The sequence below is a fragment of the Vidua chalybeata genome, chromosome 3 (assembly GCF_026979565.1).
Source record: "Vidua chalybeata isolate OUT-0048 chromosome 3, bVidCha1 merged haplotype, whole genome shotgun sequence".
NCBI lineage: Eukaryota > Metazoa > Chordata > Aves > Passeriformes > Viduidae > Vidua > Vidua chalybeata.
The window spans coordinates 18,824,362-18,841,880 of record NC_071532.1 but is presented as its reverse complement, the minus strand read 5'-3'; the positions used below and the strand labels follow the sequence as shown (position 1 = coordinate 18,841,880).

Here is a 17,519-nt window from a genome sequence, read left to right as displayed (position 1 = left end):
AACAAAAGCAAGTAGATAACTTCAGTTATGCAAGTATGTAATGAGAGCACAGATGAAGTCTAAGATATCAAACATATTTAGCTACCTGCTAGACTAGCATGGGTAAGGCACAGAGGCAGTCCAGCTGTTCCTTGCAGCTGGGTTTAATGGTGTTCATTTCTCACTGAAAGGCACTATTCATGGCCAGATCAGCTGTAGGACACGTCTCAAGCACTCACAAAATGAAGCTCAGCTATGTCTTTTCTGAGGTGTGCCTTGACATCCTTGACAGTGCATTTCAAGGAATTACTTTAAACAAAAAACATGATACAGCTATAACTAAAAAATTTCTGGAAAACATACAGTCCTGCCAACTGGTCTAACTCCCACAGACACAGCAAGCTGATATCCTACAGCAGGCTTCTGCAGCAGTGCAAAAACCATAACTCTTCCTAGAAGGGCTCAGGTGACCAGATCTATACCTGACATATGAACATCATGCTTCCATCACACATATGAGCTTTGCAATGTCTGACTATGTGCAAAGTTTCCTTTGATGTATTTTGGCCACGGCAGGAAAGGAATCAGAGCACAGAGCTTCTCCTAGAGAGATTATCCCTATAGAAAGTCACATCTCAGCCCAGCTGGAAGGTCATATGTCACTGCTCTATTGTATGCACCTCAATCTGAAGTTAACCAGCACTTTCTTTAAAAAGCTGTTTCTTTTACTTAAGCAAAATTGGTAAAATGGAGAATGGCATTGCCATGTGGCCCAAAATAAATGCACGTTACTAACATTTATCTGTTAATGATTTTAAAAATTATTTCTGCCAACAGCCCCTATATCTACCCTTGAGATGAGCAACATATGTTTCCGAGTTCTCTGGTATACTACCAGATGGAGACTGACAAACAGAGGCAGAGGTGAACTTGAAAGACTAAGTTTTTTTTTTATTATTATTACTTTAAGCAAACTGAAATTGCCAATTAGCTAGAGACAGCTTCTAGTGCAAGGAAATATATATTTTGAATTGTGTATGGGTTAGCAAAAGCAAAGAAACATAATTTTCACTGAAAAAAGGTCATACCTTTCAGCATTATTGAGAACTTTCTGGAAGCTTGGTTTTATTAAAGCAAATAAGGGAAGAAATTTAATAAATGTCTAATCATCTTCAGAGTATCCAGTATTTGAAGTGAAATTTATTTTCTTGCATGCAAAAAGGTAAGCAGGTACTTAAACTACACACTCACGAAGACATCTGCTGTCTCAGTTTTAAAAGACCATCTCAAACTGCGAAGCTGGATGATTAAACAAAAAGTGTGAGAGATGAAACCAGACAAGGTTGAGCTTGGTCCCTTGAACCAAATGTTCCTGCCATGCACATAACTTCAAAAACTGTCTGAAGGAAAATTCTCACACAAATGCCTGGGTCCTCAGCTGTAGGGTTTTCCACAGAGGCCTCTAGAAATCAACAAGAGTTTCTTTGGTTTGCTTTGCACAGGCAGAATTAGAGCTTCACCACCGCAGCACTGCTATCCATAGGAGGATTCACAAACAAAATCAAACTTTTTTTTTTTTTTTTTAAATGTTTTTGCTTCTTTCTCGCACTATGGCACTCTGTCCCCAAACTCCCTCCCCCTGAGTCTGAACAGTGTGCAAATGGAACTGAGGGAAAGGGAACAGGATCGGGACATTGGATTTAATCCTGCAGCACAGCAGATGCCTTGGGAGTGCAGATGCTTGAGCACCAGCCCTGACCATGTTTGATAGCAAGGGGCTGAGAAGGGTACTAAATCACATTTAAGAAAAGATTAGCTGCAGAAGCTTTTCCAATGGTCCAGGCACCCCAGGAGCAGTGACACAAAATCCTGCTGAGGCAGAGGTCTATGTGTGATTCTCACCTGTGTCACTATACAGCATGCCACAGACACAAAGCACTTGTGGCAACACCTTGACAAACACAACAAGGTTCTGGTTTCTTTCTCAGCCCTTCTCCTTCTCCCAATCAAAGATAGATTTAGTTTGGGATCAGATGAATTCACTTCAAACTTTTTGTTTTCCTGCTTGTGTAGCAGGGAATGGAATCTTCAATATTGCTGTACAATGATACCATTACAATTGTGTAATTGAGTAAGCACAATTAGGCTCTTGGGAAAATAAATGCACCACACAAGAAGGAAGGTATTAATTAATGATTTAAGCAACAGCCAGGACTAACTTGGACACTAATGCTGGGTGGGGACTGTGCAGACAATTTCCATGATCTCTGCTGCACCACAATAAGGTTAGCCTGTATCTCATAACCCTAGGGAAATTGCTTTAAACAATCATAAAATCCTCATGGTTAAACTGCTAACATCTGGTACTTCAGAGTTCCAAGGTAACACCCCACTTCCACCCAAGCCGTATGCAAAGCCCCTACATAAAGACATATCAAGAAAAGAAGTTCTGCCACCAGAAAGAAAATGGGGAGTGCTGGAAGAGGGTCTCAAATCCAGGTTACAGCAGGGGGAAATGAGAAAGATCTGACCTCAATATATTCTTGCAACTGACAGTACTCTGGAGCAGCAACACAGTCCAATCTCTGCATTTCCACATCCCCACGTGAAGCTCAGCTCATACAATCTTTGTGACTGGGCAAAATTATTATGTGAAGTACAGCTGTGGTGCCAGATATCTCCACGATTTAATCAGACTGACTCAATCTCCAGCAGCCAGAGGAAGCCACAAGGTTACTATCAGAGGTCATCTGGTATTACTGCTGGGTTAGTCTGCCACCAGAGAGACTTTCAGGTCTCTCACATCACAGGCTGGAAACCGATGCTGTTTCCAAGAGTCCCCAGGCTGTACTTTACCTGATGATCTGGGAGAACAAAGGAGCAGGTGTCACCATTGCAACACATAACAAAGTAAAGAGAGGATAATACAGATAATAAAGTGAATTATAGGAGACAAGTGATTCAAGCAAAGGTGAATGACAATGAAAGTTATTAGGTAAACAAGAAAACAATTTCAAACTAGGAGAAAGGTAGATTTAGAGAGCATAGGGAACTACAAAGCACTGAGGCCTCATGGACAATATCAATTAAGGCATACAAGCCACCTGGCCCTTTACCTGGCACAAGAAACATTACAATTTAATGAGATCTTGGTAGTGCAGAAGTCCTCCAAAGGCCTGTGTATGGTTGTTATGGAAGACTTCATAGTAGTACAGCCAAATTATTAAGTCTTATGCCTCCCTCCAGGACTGAAAAGGATCCAATGCACTCCTGGGGCACAGCTTCTGGCTTAGTTTCCTCCAAAGAAACAGACACCAAAGTTGCTCAAATGAAATCAGTCTCGGCAAGCAGCACAATCAGAAGTTGCTTCAAAATTCACTACTGTGCTATATCAAGATACCAACACATACAGAATAGCAACAATCTAAGTCAGGTGCCAGACCCCTCAAAACTAGAGACAGGTTCTAAGCTGAAACAAAAGCATTCCAAGATTTCAGATTTTGAGTGGAGATCTGAGCAACAGCCACATCTGTGCTGATGCAAGTCCACAGCCAGCCTTGGTGCAGTCCAGTGCATATAGGAGCAACTGACGGGGCTACTGTTCACCTAACTCTTGTCTGAAACTACTACCTCTAGGTTTTTTAATTAGAAAGGATTTAGTGCTATTAAACAATAAAATATCAGAACCCCAGAGGAGGCATAATTACAAGACGAATTGTGCAGCTCCACAGTTTCCAAATCCACATGGTGTTACTGGCAGCTGGCCTTCAATTATGAGAAGGTAACAAGAAAAAGCACACAGCCAGTGACAGTGAGGCAAGGTGCCCATCATCCCTTAAAGGAGCCCCTACTGCTCCCCTCAGAGCTTCTGCACTGATTGGGCTTCGAGACAGCTACGGCCCCAGAACTCATCATAATCTCTTCAACTACAATGTGGATAGCAAGGTGTGCAAAGTTTACCTGGTGCAACTTCAATGTTATCATAACCTGAGTGGGCTTCACATACAGGAGCAAAAGCAACAACTCTGTCAGCCACAAGTATAGAAAATTTGCCTTCAAAAAGCTCTGGCTGTGGGCCAAGATCTCTGCTGGCAACTTTGCAGAACAAATTCATTTAACAACAACCTCCCTCCTGCTACTTCAACATCTCCCCACAAAGACCTGCCCTAAGTGGGAGTTGCATAAGAACAAATAAAAGCCAAACAGAGCTAGAGTGAAATAGCTTTCACAGATTTGAGAAACTTCTGTACTTTGCTCTTTCAAAGATGTATAAGCAGGCAAAAAAAAAAAAAAAAAAAAAAAAAAAAAAAAAAAAAAAAAAAAAAAGGCCTTGCTTTAGTTTGGGTTTTTTTGGGGCTAGGGAAGCAAAGCATGCCAAAGTTAAGCATGTGCTTGTTTTGATAGCCTACACATTTCCCTTCATATTTTCAGCGTTTAAAAATAACACTTGAAAACCAAGAAATCTTCCCAAAGAGAAAATTTAAGAATTTCCCTCCAGAGCCCTGAACAGAATACTTTGTTTAACCAAAATTAGATTCCCTTCCATGTTCCATTTGCCCCAATGATCCTGCTTCTTGCTGTCAAGAAGCAAGAAAGAACTCCCTCATTAGATGCATAAAGCTATTTTATATAGCTCTCAAGGGACACAGATGACTTTATGAACTCCTGCCATGTACTTGCAGCCCTGCAGTGTCTGGGCTCCTCATTTGCTAGGATACCAACCCCTGTGATGTGAGACACATCAGCCACCTATTTCTCATTCCAGTGACAATGATTTAACCTGAAGCAGAGGCTACTCTAAACCTCAGCTACTTTGGCATTAGTGGAATACTGATTACCCAGATACCCATAATATTCTTATTTCACAATTTTACTTTAAGAAAGTAATATAATGACCAATATACTTGAAGCAGATGAATGCTAATACAGCTGCAACCACACCAATCAGGAAACTGATCTACATGAGAGAAGAAAAAAAAAAACAAACAAAACTCAAAGGAATGAGTAGAAATCCCTGCATCTCAGTTGGGTGAAACTTCCAATCTGGTTTGCTGTATAACTACAGATTAAAAAAATGACAGCAGTGCAGTGCCACTGAAAAAGAAAATAACCCATTGAAAACATATCTCAGAAGTGCATCCACAAATGAATACCCACCATTTCAGTGCAACCTATAATAAAAAACTTCCTTTAAAAAAATCAGGTTTAATTTATTTGCCTGTCACAAAAAAAGTCTGTAGCAGTACTGGCATACATGGTTTCAACCATAAAATCTTGGTCTAATGTTGTGATCTTTCTTCTATTCAATTATCGTGAACATATTCCCAGCCCTCAGAGTCCATCCTTGCAGACAGCATGCCAATAGTGACTCTTTCAGGGATGCTGACACACCGGCTAGGCAACACAACAAAAAGAAGTCTCAGCCTCAGTGTTTCTAAAGAGATCTGACACGAGTGGGACAGTATTGATTGTCTCTGCTGTACTATAGGCTGCCTTTGCAAGCAGCATTTTCAAAAAGGGCTGAAGACAAACATTGCAATCACAAGGGAAGTGATCTTGTAAGGAAAAATCTTGCAAGTGCACATATTCCTTAGCACAAAAGACCTGTAAGCCCATCCTGCATGGATTTGTCTGGCAAAAGGCTGGTCTTGAGTCTCTGTATGCACACAAGTCTGAAAAGGCACACAGCACTGGACACCAGATTAACTCTCAAGTTTCTCAATGAACAGATTCCTATCTCCCTGCAGTTGCTCTTGTACCCTGAGATAAATGAGCAATCCAAAGAACTGGAGAAATCACTACTGCTGAACCATGCCCACAATGCAGACAGGGATTCAGAAGCTGCCACATTAAAGGAACAAGAAGAACATCACACCTCAGTGAGCAGCTCTGTGGTATCACACAGGGACAAGAACTGACATCATGTGCAGTTGGACTACTCACATACCTGCTGAACATGTAAAAAGTTCTTCATACCATTTTCAGCTTGCCACTCTGCTAGGCAACCTGCTGGGCTACATCTGCTGTTGAGATTTGCAGAAGGGCTGGCTCAAGACTGACAGCCACTACGATAAGAGTGGTACGCAAACAGCAAAAGCGATTAAAGCATAGTTTGCAAAACCTGAATTCCCCAAGGAATGCTCCAGCATTCCAAACATTTACCATGCAAATTCTTCTCCACATCTTGTATTCTGGCTGATACCAACAGAAATTTGTATCATCTGACAATAATTGGTTACCAAAACTTGTCTTATAAAAAAAATTAACAGAAGCAGAGAATCACAAAGCAGTCAACACTGGACTGAGACTCTGGATATTTCCAAATACAGCAAGGAACTAGAGCAAGTTGCTCAGGTTCATGTCTAGACAGGCTGTGATCATCTTCAAGGACAGAGACTCCACCTCCTCTCTGGGTCACCTGTCCTAGGTATTTGACAAACCTCACAGTAAAATAATTACATTTAAAGGAAATTTTCTATATTTCAGTATGTGAGTATGCACATTGATAAGATTTCCCCTGAGGCTTCTCTTCTCCAGGCTGAAGAACACCAGCTTTCTCAGTCTCACCTCATAAGAGAGACACTCCCATTCCTCGATAAACTTCACAGTCATTTGCTGGACCTGCTGACGTAAGTCCATGTCTCTCATACTGGGGAGCCCAGAACCAGACAAAGCACTCCAGACACGTCACCCCCCCAGAGTAGAGGGGAAGGATCATCCTTTGGAACTGCCACCAATGCTTTCCTAATACAACCAGGAAGCCACTGGTGTCCTTTGCCTCAAGGGCATATTGCTGCTCATGCTGAGCTTGGTGTCCACCAGTACCCTCCAAGGCCTTTTCTGCAAAGTTGCTTTCCAGCCAGTCAGTATTGATACACTCAACTACTCCTCCCCAGGGTCAGAACCTCACAGGATTCCTGTCAGTCCATTTTTTCAGCCTTTTGTCTAATTCACACTTCATCAGTTTGTCAAGAAGGATGTTATGGGAGCCTATGTCAAAAGTCTTACAAAAGTCAAGATAAACACTGTCATTGCTCTTCCCTCAGCCACCAGGCTGGTTCTCTTATCAGGTCCATCATGCATGACTTCACCTTCATAAACCTATGCTTACTACTCCTAATCACCTTCTTGTCCTCTTAGTGCTAGGAAACCATTCCTAGGATTATTTGCTCCGTTACCTGCCTGAGACTGACAGAAGGCCAATCATTCATAATTCCCCAGACTTGCCTCCTTGTGCTTCTTGAAGATAATGGTGACAATTGCAGGAATCTCCCTCAATTGCTATGACCGTTCAAAGATACTCAAGAGTGACCTCACATCAGTATTAAACCAGCTCATTCACCACTCATCAGTACATCCTACCAATTGCTGTGGACTTGGGTACACCGCATGAAAGTGTTCCATATTCTGATCCTCATCCAGTTAGAGTAAGTCTTCATTGCTTCCAACTTTATCACTGATCACAGTGGCCTCAGATTGCTGAAAGTGAGTTTTACCAGTAAAGGCCATGATGAAGGCAGTGCATACTTCAGTCATTTCCCCATCCTTTGCCAAAGATTCTTCTGCTGCACTCAGCAGTAGATCACATTTTTTTCTCATATCTGTTTAGAAGCCCTTTTTGTTGCTCTTCATCTCACTTGATAAGATTCTGGGTGGGCTATGGCCTTCCCAATGCCATCCTTTAATGACCAGTGTTTGCTTCCTGGATCACCCTTCCCTGCTTCCAGCTCTTCTACATTTTTATACCAAAGTGGTTAAATCATGAAGAGACTCAGACTCAATGCTTCCTCCATTTCAGTACCCCATGATAAGCAACATTTGGTTTCAAGTGACTCAATTCAATTTCCAGGGGATTTATGGGGGTATACCCCAGCAAGCCTTCTACAAACTTGAAAACCTGATTCCTAGTCAAGGGAGCAGCAGTCTTAAATATTTGAGTACACTTGGCTGAAGCACTTTATACTTGATGACCTTCCCTGAACATGTTTTGAAGGTACTTCCCAAATAACATCTCATCTTTTCCTCCTCTCCATTTCCAGGAGGTGAGATGGAAGTCCTGCACTGCTAGAACCTATTTCAAGTTCCAAGTAGGGGGCTGAGCAAGAACAAGTAATAAACATACTTTTGTGACCACTTTAAATCACAGGGTGTTCAACTTTCTATTGTTCTAGATCTTCTATTACAAAAACATTACCTCTTCATCACAGCAGCTCATTAGCATTCACTTTGAACATGACTCCACAAGATGTCATGGAATCCTATCAGGTTCAGGCTCCTAAATTGCATACCTGGCACAGATACAAATTTCTTGTCTTATACTGGACAGTGAAAGGCCTCCTCGTTCCGTTCTTATTCCTCGCTGACAAAACAGAGGTTGAGGTATATGGACAATTTGCTCAACAAGGGAACAAATCCAAGGGTTTAATGATTTTCTGAAGTGTTTTGCAATTCTCCCTAGCAAGGAGTTTACAAAATGCTGCTCTTCTCACTGAAACAAACACCATTTTCAGGATAATTAATTCTTAAAAAAACTTATTTTCAAAAGTATGAAAGACATTGCACATTCAAGTAATTTATTAATCTGCAGTATTGCATTAAACCATGGCTTTTTCCAGCAGTGGTTTCAAGAGCAGTTGGAAGTCCAGGGTTTTAAAGACTGAAAATAAACATGTTTAGAGGAAAGAAGTTAAAGTCTGTAAAGGGTTTTAGGTATTCAGACAGAAAAGCATTTTTGGAAAAAAAATTCCGCCATACCCAGTCCAGTCATTTTATGTTAATTATGAGGTAAATATTAATTTCATACACTTGAAAAAGATTGTTTATCCATTCCAAAAGCATAACATCTTTAACAACTTGAGGAGAATTAGCAAACAGCATTTTAACTTCTGAAGTCACTTAGGAAAGCAGATAAGGCTGAAGAGGTAACCAAGGGTGGCCTCTGCAAGGAGGGACTGGAGCCATCTTATGCTGGACACAACTGGTTCCAAAGATCCACTGCAGGGCACAGCTGAGCCCCTCAGCCAAGATCACAGAATCAAAAGACCTCTGAGATCATCGAGTCCAAACCGTGAACTAACATCACCTCATCAACTAGACCATGGCACCTCAGGGAAAACATGCAAGAAAGAACCAAACACTGCCTGGCAGTGAGGGGTGAGGAAAAAAGTGTGTGAGGAGAAAAGCCCTGTGCAGAGCACTAAGCTCAAAGAAGATGGAGGTGAGTTGAGGAGATGCTGCAGGCACCAGGACAGAGACTTCTTCACAGCCCCTGGGCTTCCACGGTGGATGAGGTAAACTGACTGGTGGGCTGCCAAACACACCTTGGCTGCTTTCCCTCCTCAACAGGATAGAGCAGAAAAATGAAGATGTAATATCTTACTGGTCAAGATAAATAAGTAACAGGAAAAACTGGGACTGGATGTTACCACAGAGGGGAACAACTACAGGGAATCCTTTGTGGTTGTAAAGCAGTGAAGGGCCAAGGGGTGTAGTAGTGTTGTATGCATAAATTTTTAACCTTTGTCAGTGTTGTGGTGACATTTTGATTTAAGTGTGGGGATTTACACACACACACCACCAACCCTTCAAGACAGTGACAGTTTAATAAGTAAAGCAAAAGCTGCACATGCAAGTAAATCAAAATAAGGAATTAATTTACTGCCTCCCATTAGCAGGCAGATATCCAGCCACTTCTTGGAAAGCAGGGCCTCAGCATGGATAACCAGTATGTGGGAAGATACCATCATGAATGCCTCTACTCACTTGTCCCTCTTCTTCCTCCTTTCCCTGAGCTTTACTACCAACCCCATCATAGAGCAGGAATATCCCTTTAGTCAGATCAGATCAGATCAGCTGTCCCAATTATGTTACCTCCCAATCTCATGCAGACCCCCAGGCTTGCTGGCCTTGGGCAGGGCTTGGAGCAAATGCTTTGATGCTGAGCAAAAGCTGTTGTGAAGATAGTAATCTCCAACTCAGCCAGACCCAAGATCATCTCCACCCCTTATTTAATGCTATTTGTATTACGCCCAGGTCCCACAATTACACAATACACTTAAGTAATCTCCAACTATCCCATCCCTTCTCTTTGTCATTCCTGATATCCCTCCATACCAACACAACATGTTCTCCATACATACACCATACACTTTCCACACATCAATCAGAACTCTATATCCTCATTAACTAATACCCTCTGTCCTTTCACAGAGGCCAAAGCCAATTCTCCACACCACTGTAGCTGGCTAATAAACTGTTTCATTTAGACTTCAAAGCATAGAAAGGTCTTCACAAAGAACAAGCTGTACAAGTCACTGGTTTGAAAGACAGAATGCTAGACAAAATTATCTAATACACCTTGCCTTCAAGTGTACATGCACATAAGGCTGTAAAATCTAAAGGTGCAGTTCAGTCCTTCATAGAAGAAGTCTTTGCAACCACTGAAAATGCCTTCATCTCACAGCGTTCTGAGAAATAAGTTTATCACAGGAAGCAGCACAAAACATTTTCACTTTAGAGTTTTCCGTCTGTATTTTCTACAAGATGATGTAGCAGTTACCTTTGTTACTTTTATCTCTGTTTTCCAACTAAGCCATTATCATTGTTAGATAGCCCTGCATGCTTGCTAAAGGCTAAGTCATTAATAGTCACCACTATCCAAGCAGTAAAACCAGATGAAAGCAAAAAATATCCAAACTAAACACAACCTTTAAGAAGTCTGTTCTCTCATTTTCATATTCTCCTACTAAACAGAGATAAACAATGTAGCATACTAATATCAGTCCCTACTTTTATGTTACAGAGAACTGACTGCACTCACAGACATTTAAGCCAATCTTGTCCTTGCTAAGACTGGGCAAGGAAAATAGGACTGGTTTAAAGCTGTGTCTATAAGGAAAGGCTCTTACCTGCATTAGCCCAGGGAAGATACCAGGGGCAGCTGACATTCACGTAGGTGCCAGGCAGTCCATCTGGCCAGCAGGCATAATCATCAAATGTTCTGTTGCAGAACTTGCCTTCTGCAGAGAGAGAGAGAAGGGAGGCTCATGACACTGCCTTGTACTAATATAGCAGGAAGGAAAAGACTGAAGAGCAGAATATAAAAGGAAATACAGACACATGCATTTAAGCTCTGAGGTGGAATTATATGACATTTATTTATTCAAAAGAGGGAGTTTATCTTCACACAGGAAACTGTTGTTTCAGGGAGGAACTAAGGAACAGATTAGGTCTTACACTGACTCAACAGACAAGAAATTAGTGGATTAGTATTAATTTATCTATCATTTTTTTACATCCTTACTTGTCATAGTTTAATTTAAAATCATTTTTACTATGAACACTAAAGATAATAATTCCTCAGAATGGTTCAAATACATGCAGTTGGAAAGTCTACCTTAATATATAGGTCCACCAATGAAATACCCACATACAACCATAACTTTGCATTACAGCTTAATCAACATGAGAATACTTCTACTTCAGATTAATTAAACTGTCATTCTTAGAGGGCAGCACTCAACTGCTCAACAGAATAATGTAGCAGAGGGAGATGAATGTGTCCCTGCCATTGTCATCAGCTACTGCTCTCACTCTGACATAGTAATGTAGTTAAGACAATGAATATTTACAGTTTTGAAGTAATTCTTCACAGGCACACCTTTAAACACATCTTCAGTTTGTCACAAAAGCACTGAAGCAGAGGAGAGGCTGCAGGGTGTCCAATTGTGAGCATTATTGACAGGTCACCACTCGTCCTCTAAACACCACAATGCTGGCACTCACAGATGCTCTCAGCATATTACAGCAGCTCAAATACTAAGACAAGTTCCTCCTACATTATCCTTTAGTAATTTGCTTTTTCCAAAACCATTTCAGCATTTTACAAGGCTTGGAATAGCTTATACCAACTTTACAACCCACAATCTCCTAGTTCAATGTGAACAGCATGGTCCCAGATTTGCTAACACCTTGACACCTAAAGAAGTTCCAGGTCTATTACATTAGTGGCTGTTTGATATGGTACAGCTACCACTTGCCACTGCATAACACTCTGGACCTAAGGACAAACATCTTTACAATGATATTGCTCCATAAAACACTTCCCCCAGTAGAGGGAAGAGCCTCACAGAGACCAGGCAGGAGCAAATGGAATAAAGAAGCAATGGACCAGAAAGAAGTATTTTCAAGTTCATAATCACTCCCTTGCTACTGTTATCATGCATTTTAAAAATTAATACATCCTGTCCCTACCAAATCAGCTTACCTGCCACAATGGGGGGTGTCTCATACAAGTATTTCTGGCACTGGAGCTGATACTCCTTCCATTTCTGCACAACCTCAGAGAGAGACCCATCTGAGCTCTGAAAGAAATCACAAGTCTCAGACATTGCAGGGATTTAAACTGTAGGATTTTTTACACAAAGTCAGCAGGTGAGTGTGAAAATGACTACAAAAAGCCAGAACAGCACTGCTTATCACAAAGGGCAGAAGATGATGCCATGTATTTGCCTAATTTCGATCAAAAAAAAAAAAAAAAAAGATCCCCTTCTATTTGCACCACAAGGAAAAAAAAAAAACCCACAAGCTATACTATATCCTCATTGAAACCCACATTGAGCTAGCCTTACTCTCTTGAACATGCCTCAGTTGTGTGATTTATTATCTCATGAAAAGACAGGGACAGCAGTAAGTCCTTTATTAGTAGAGCGGTTTTTTTTTCCAACAGCAGTATTTCTGCTTTCCCATAAATGAAAACAAGTTAATTCACCGTATTCAGCGGATGTTCCTCAAGCATTCTTCCAAAATGTGGATGAAAGCTTTTGCAGCCTTTTTTCCTTTGATGAACAGCTTTTCCCTGCATTCTGCATATTTTTCCTGCAAATGCAAAGAGATGTGGAGCCTCCTTTTTGCAGATTTTTGACAGGCTGCAGGTACCACCACCAGCTACCCCAAGTAGTGACAGGACAGGGGAAAAGTATGTACAAACTTGATCTGAGGACAAAGGAAATTAGCTGTTATTAGAGTGAGTAGCTAACTCAGGGCTGGCTGCTCACTCAACCCTAGCAGATGTCCTACCTGGCTCACAGAGATCCAGCTTTACTCACTGCATTTGAGTAGAGACATTACTCCTTCTCCCCCCTCTTTGTATTTGTATAAATCAAGTTTAAATATCCGGATTAGGAGGCTGCGATTAACGATAAAAGTAACTCATCCTTCTTTTTCCAGAGAAAGCCCCATGGATGTCTCAGACATACAATCAAAAGCATGAACGAATGGTACAACACACTAACGCTGCTGAGTGGAAGGAAGTTCATTTAATCCCAGATGCCAATCAGTTTATTTAGTGAAGCATGAGGGTAAATAATCCTTGCAGTTTCACTCTCCCAGCTTCAATTGCTAATTTTTATTTTCCACTTGTGCTTCTAAACCTTTTCCAGATGGTTAGAATAAAACCAGAGTATGGGAAGAAGAATTTTAAAATGAAGAAGTAATTTTAAAACTCTACTGCATTTCAGGAAAGTCAAACTGAATTCTGTCCACTACAGCCAATACAACTAAAATTTAGACACCAGGGCAATCACCTTGGTATAAAAGAACAGAGAAGACCTCTCAAGTCCTCTTCTTTTATATCCTTCCAATTAAAAACCCATTTGAAAATAAATAAAACAAGCACCATATGCATAATGCTTCTGCCTGGATTAACCCAGTACATTTAATTACAAATATGGTCTTGCATATGTGATGAGAAGTACAACATTTACTAAATACCTGTATTTCAAGAGTAAGCACCTATAACCTGTAGCTAGGGCCTCATGGCCATAATTTTAGAAGAATTTAGTTGGCTCCCCCTGAAGTCAAAACAAGCCTGTGGATCTTGGAAACTCTGAACCTGTTTGCCTGATTTAAATCACCTTATCTATGCCAATAAATGCTACAAAGTCTGTCTATTGTAAAACAAATGGATTCTACTGAATGGAAAAACAAACCTGTAGCACAGCAATCTATGCTCAGCATAGCTGAAGGGGAAAGAAAACATCACCTAAATTAGATCTACAGGTGTGTGTAGAGAAACAAATATCAGTAACTAAATCACCATTTACATATCCATGTAGGCTGAGTAATGATAGATGACCTGAATACAGGCAGAGAATCAGTTTTCAAACTTAAGTTTCTCTCAAGCATCTTTACAAAGTGACTTTTAGGTTATATATCTTTTAGAATCAGAGAATCATTGAACGGTCTTCATTTTACAAGGGTGGTTAATTGAAGTTACACAAGACTGTTTCACTATCCTCTCATCACCAGGTTAACACTCTAATAAAGGAATTAAAAGGAACATTTTCAGGATGAATACTTAAATTAAAATTCAGTATAATTTAAGAAGTTACTAAAGATCACACATCTTCCCAAAAAGTAACTATTGATCAAGCATGTTGATGACTACATCAAATTAATCCAAAGTTAGCTTTTAAAATCATTACAAGATACAGATGCATACAGAGTTTCATTTAGAAACAAGATTCTATCTTTTAAAGCATCCTGACAATATCCTAAAAATTGCTTACAGTAAGAAAAGTAGCTCTTTTGGAGTTAGGGAGCTTTAAAGGATTTTTTTCTAAATCAAGCTTTCATCTATTGCCTTCATGAATGCAGGAACAACCAGCTTTAACTACAGCTTAAAAGCAAGCCTCTATTCCATAATTTAATGAAAAAGTAAAAGCATTCTACTTATACTGATTTTTCATAATGTGAGAAGACAACTCTACAAAGGAGACTAGCAAACTATACAAGTGAAATATTTAGACATGCCTTTCTGTGGAGATCACCTATTTGGTAGATAGTTTTCTATTATCTGTAGTTTGTTGCAATAAGACAATCAAATATAAATTCTAAGACTACATAATTTGTTCTCCCTATGCAACAGTTCACTGTTATTCAGCTAAATACTGTGGTTTGTTATCTGACAAATGGACTTCAACTTGATTTTAATATATGCTACTTTCTATTTCTCAGAGCTTATGGCCCACACGAACAAGAATCACAAGTTACACAGTGCCACATGTTTACCATGTGTGTAGTCATTCAAATATGAGATACTGTATTTTCTTGAGAAGTTATTTAAAGCCTTCTGCAACAAAGCACTAAATGAAAGTATGCAAGCCAAGGTTCCTGGGTCAGTACCTGAAATTTGGAGCAAATGGAAAATGCATAGCTTTGTTAAACTCAGAACTGTTTTCATTGCTGAAAGCATGTAGTTGTGGGTTTACTCAGGGTTATTTTCCTGTTATATTTAACCATGGGTGGAAAAACAGCAGCAGTTCTGCTGTGGTGAAAATATATCACAGAAGGATAGCAGAGGAGAAGATGGAAACACAGCTGACTGGTTAAGGTGGAGAAGCTAAAAGGCATGAATGGATGAAAGACATTAAGGAGGTGAGTGATGATGCAGCCTAAGGAACATGAAACAAATGAAGAAAAATTAGGACAGTCTAGAGGACAGAGACTGGGAGCCTCTCAGTGTATGTATACAATTAAGTGCAATTCATCTCTAGTGAGCACACTCCAGATTAGCACATTTAACAGTCTGAGGTCAGAATTCTTTACAAATCCTTAACACCTTCATAGGAAAGCCCTTTCTATAGCCATCATTAGTCTTCACAGGCCCTACTGTAAAAGTAAGCATTTTAATCACTTTTCAACACCTTTGAAACTATTCCTGCTGAAACAAAAAGCAGCATCCACACAGATCCAAGGTGATCAATGCCACAAAAGCAATATTCTAATACAGTGAAATCTGAGCCCACAGCGGATAAAGCCTCGAGACAAAATGTACCATGGAATAGAATTAAAGTGGAAAGGAGAGTTCTCAGAGCTCAGAGGCAATTGGTGCTCCCTAGGATTATCTTCTCTCCTCCCACCACCACATATAAGGTCTCACATGCAACAGAATGAGAAATTCCTCCTTACATTTATATTTCTTTTGTCTTTGCTTGTCTGTTTTTTGAACAGGACCACTTATGCTACAACATTTTCATGTTTTTAATATTTCAGGATAACAAGCAAGACCTTACCTTGCTGCTAAAGGCTCACATGTAACATTACAACCACTGGAACCTCCAAATTGCTAATCTGAATCTTCAAAAGCAAACTGTAAGAAACCTGGCATTGAACAACAGTTTGGCACAGCCTCGGTATTCTTCCCTTGGATAGTAATGCTGGCATATCTACCTTGTGAGAGGAGGAATCAGATTATATTTACTGTCTTTTAGCTCAGAAGGGCACTAGTGAGTTACTTTTAAACTTCATGGCCCTTTTTTGAAAAGCCCAAAGGAAGACATTATTTCAAAGCTACTCTACTCAAGATCAGCACAGCAACTAAGTCCAAGAAGGTGAAGATTACATATTACAAGCCTTATGCTCATTCTGACTCGTAACATTTTCTCTGGTATAATACAGATCTTAACAAATCATCACTTAGGTAACATAAGCTATAGGTTTGCAACAATACACCAGAGCAGAGCGGGATGATCCCCTCCCTTGCATGCTGGTGATGCTGTGCCTGATGCTCTCAGGACATGCTCGGCCGTCCTGGCTGCCAGGGCACTGCTGACTCATGTTCAGCTTGCTATCAACCAGGAGCCCCAGGTTCCTTCCTGTGCCACTGCTTTCCAGCATCTCATTCCCCAGTCTGTCCCTACACCCAGGGTTTCCCCATTCCAGGTGCAGAAGCTGGCACTTTCCCTTGTTGAACTACACACGGTTAGTGACTGCCAGTCCTCTGATTTGATGAGGTCTCTCTGAAGGGCCTCTCTTTAAGAGAGTCAACAGCTCCACCCAGTTTTGTATTGTCTGCAAACTTGCTTAGTATCCCTTCCAGTCCTGAGTCTAAGTTGTTTATGAAGATGCTGAAAAACAACAGGCCAAGGATTCCTGCAGAACCACTAGTGCCAGGTCCCCAGTCTGATGCCAGCCCTTTCCCTATAACCCTTTGTGCCTGACCCATGAACCAGCTGCTCACCCATAGCATGATGTGTTTATCCAGTTGTGTGCTGGACATTTTGTCCAGAAGGATCCCATGAGAGACAGTATCCAAAGATTTACTGAAATGTACTGTACTGAACTTGGTATTAACAGAGGTCTTTGATTCACTGCTCACCCCGTGATAAAACGATCCTGTTGAGGATCAGTCCTTCAAGTACAACACTTCTTGAAGACCCAAAGACATTCTGGAAGTGTGTTAGTGTGGAAGAAGGCTTTATTGCTCAATCCTCACTCTCCCAAAGAGATGATATTCAACCCCATTTTGTAACTACTTAGTTCAACCTCTGTGTAATAAGTTAATCTAAATCCATTATGTGCAACATCTCACAGTCCAGTTGCTCTCCTTTAAGAACTGAAGCTATGCCAAAGGAAAAGGTACATCAAAAAATGATGTCTCTACTATAGATAATTCAAAAGAAGTATGATTAAAGGTACCCTTTCATAGGGGTAATAAATTAGATGATACTTCAGGACTGACATTCCCTAAATTTCTGTAT

General features: G+C 40.5%; 1 protein-coding gene across 1 annotated transcript in view; it reads right to left on the bottom strand.

Moving 5' to 3' along the window:
* GLP1R (glucagon like peptide 1 receptor) overlaps positions 1–17,519 on the bottom strand; it is an 86,715-nt gene that overhangs the window by 45,134 nt on the left and 24,062 nt on the right. The window contains 2 exon segments of the mRNA XM_053936859.1: positions 10,887–10,997; positions 12,245–12,341. Coding sequence (XP_053792834.1) covers positions 10,887–10,997; positions 12,245–12,341 — 208 coding nt within the window.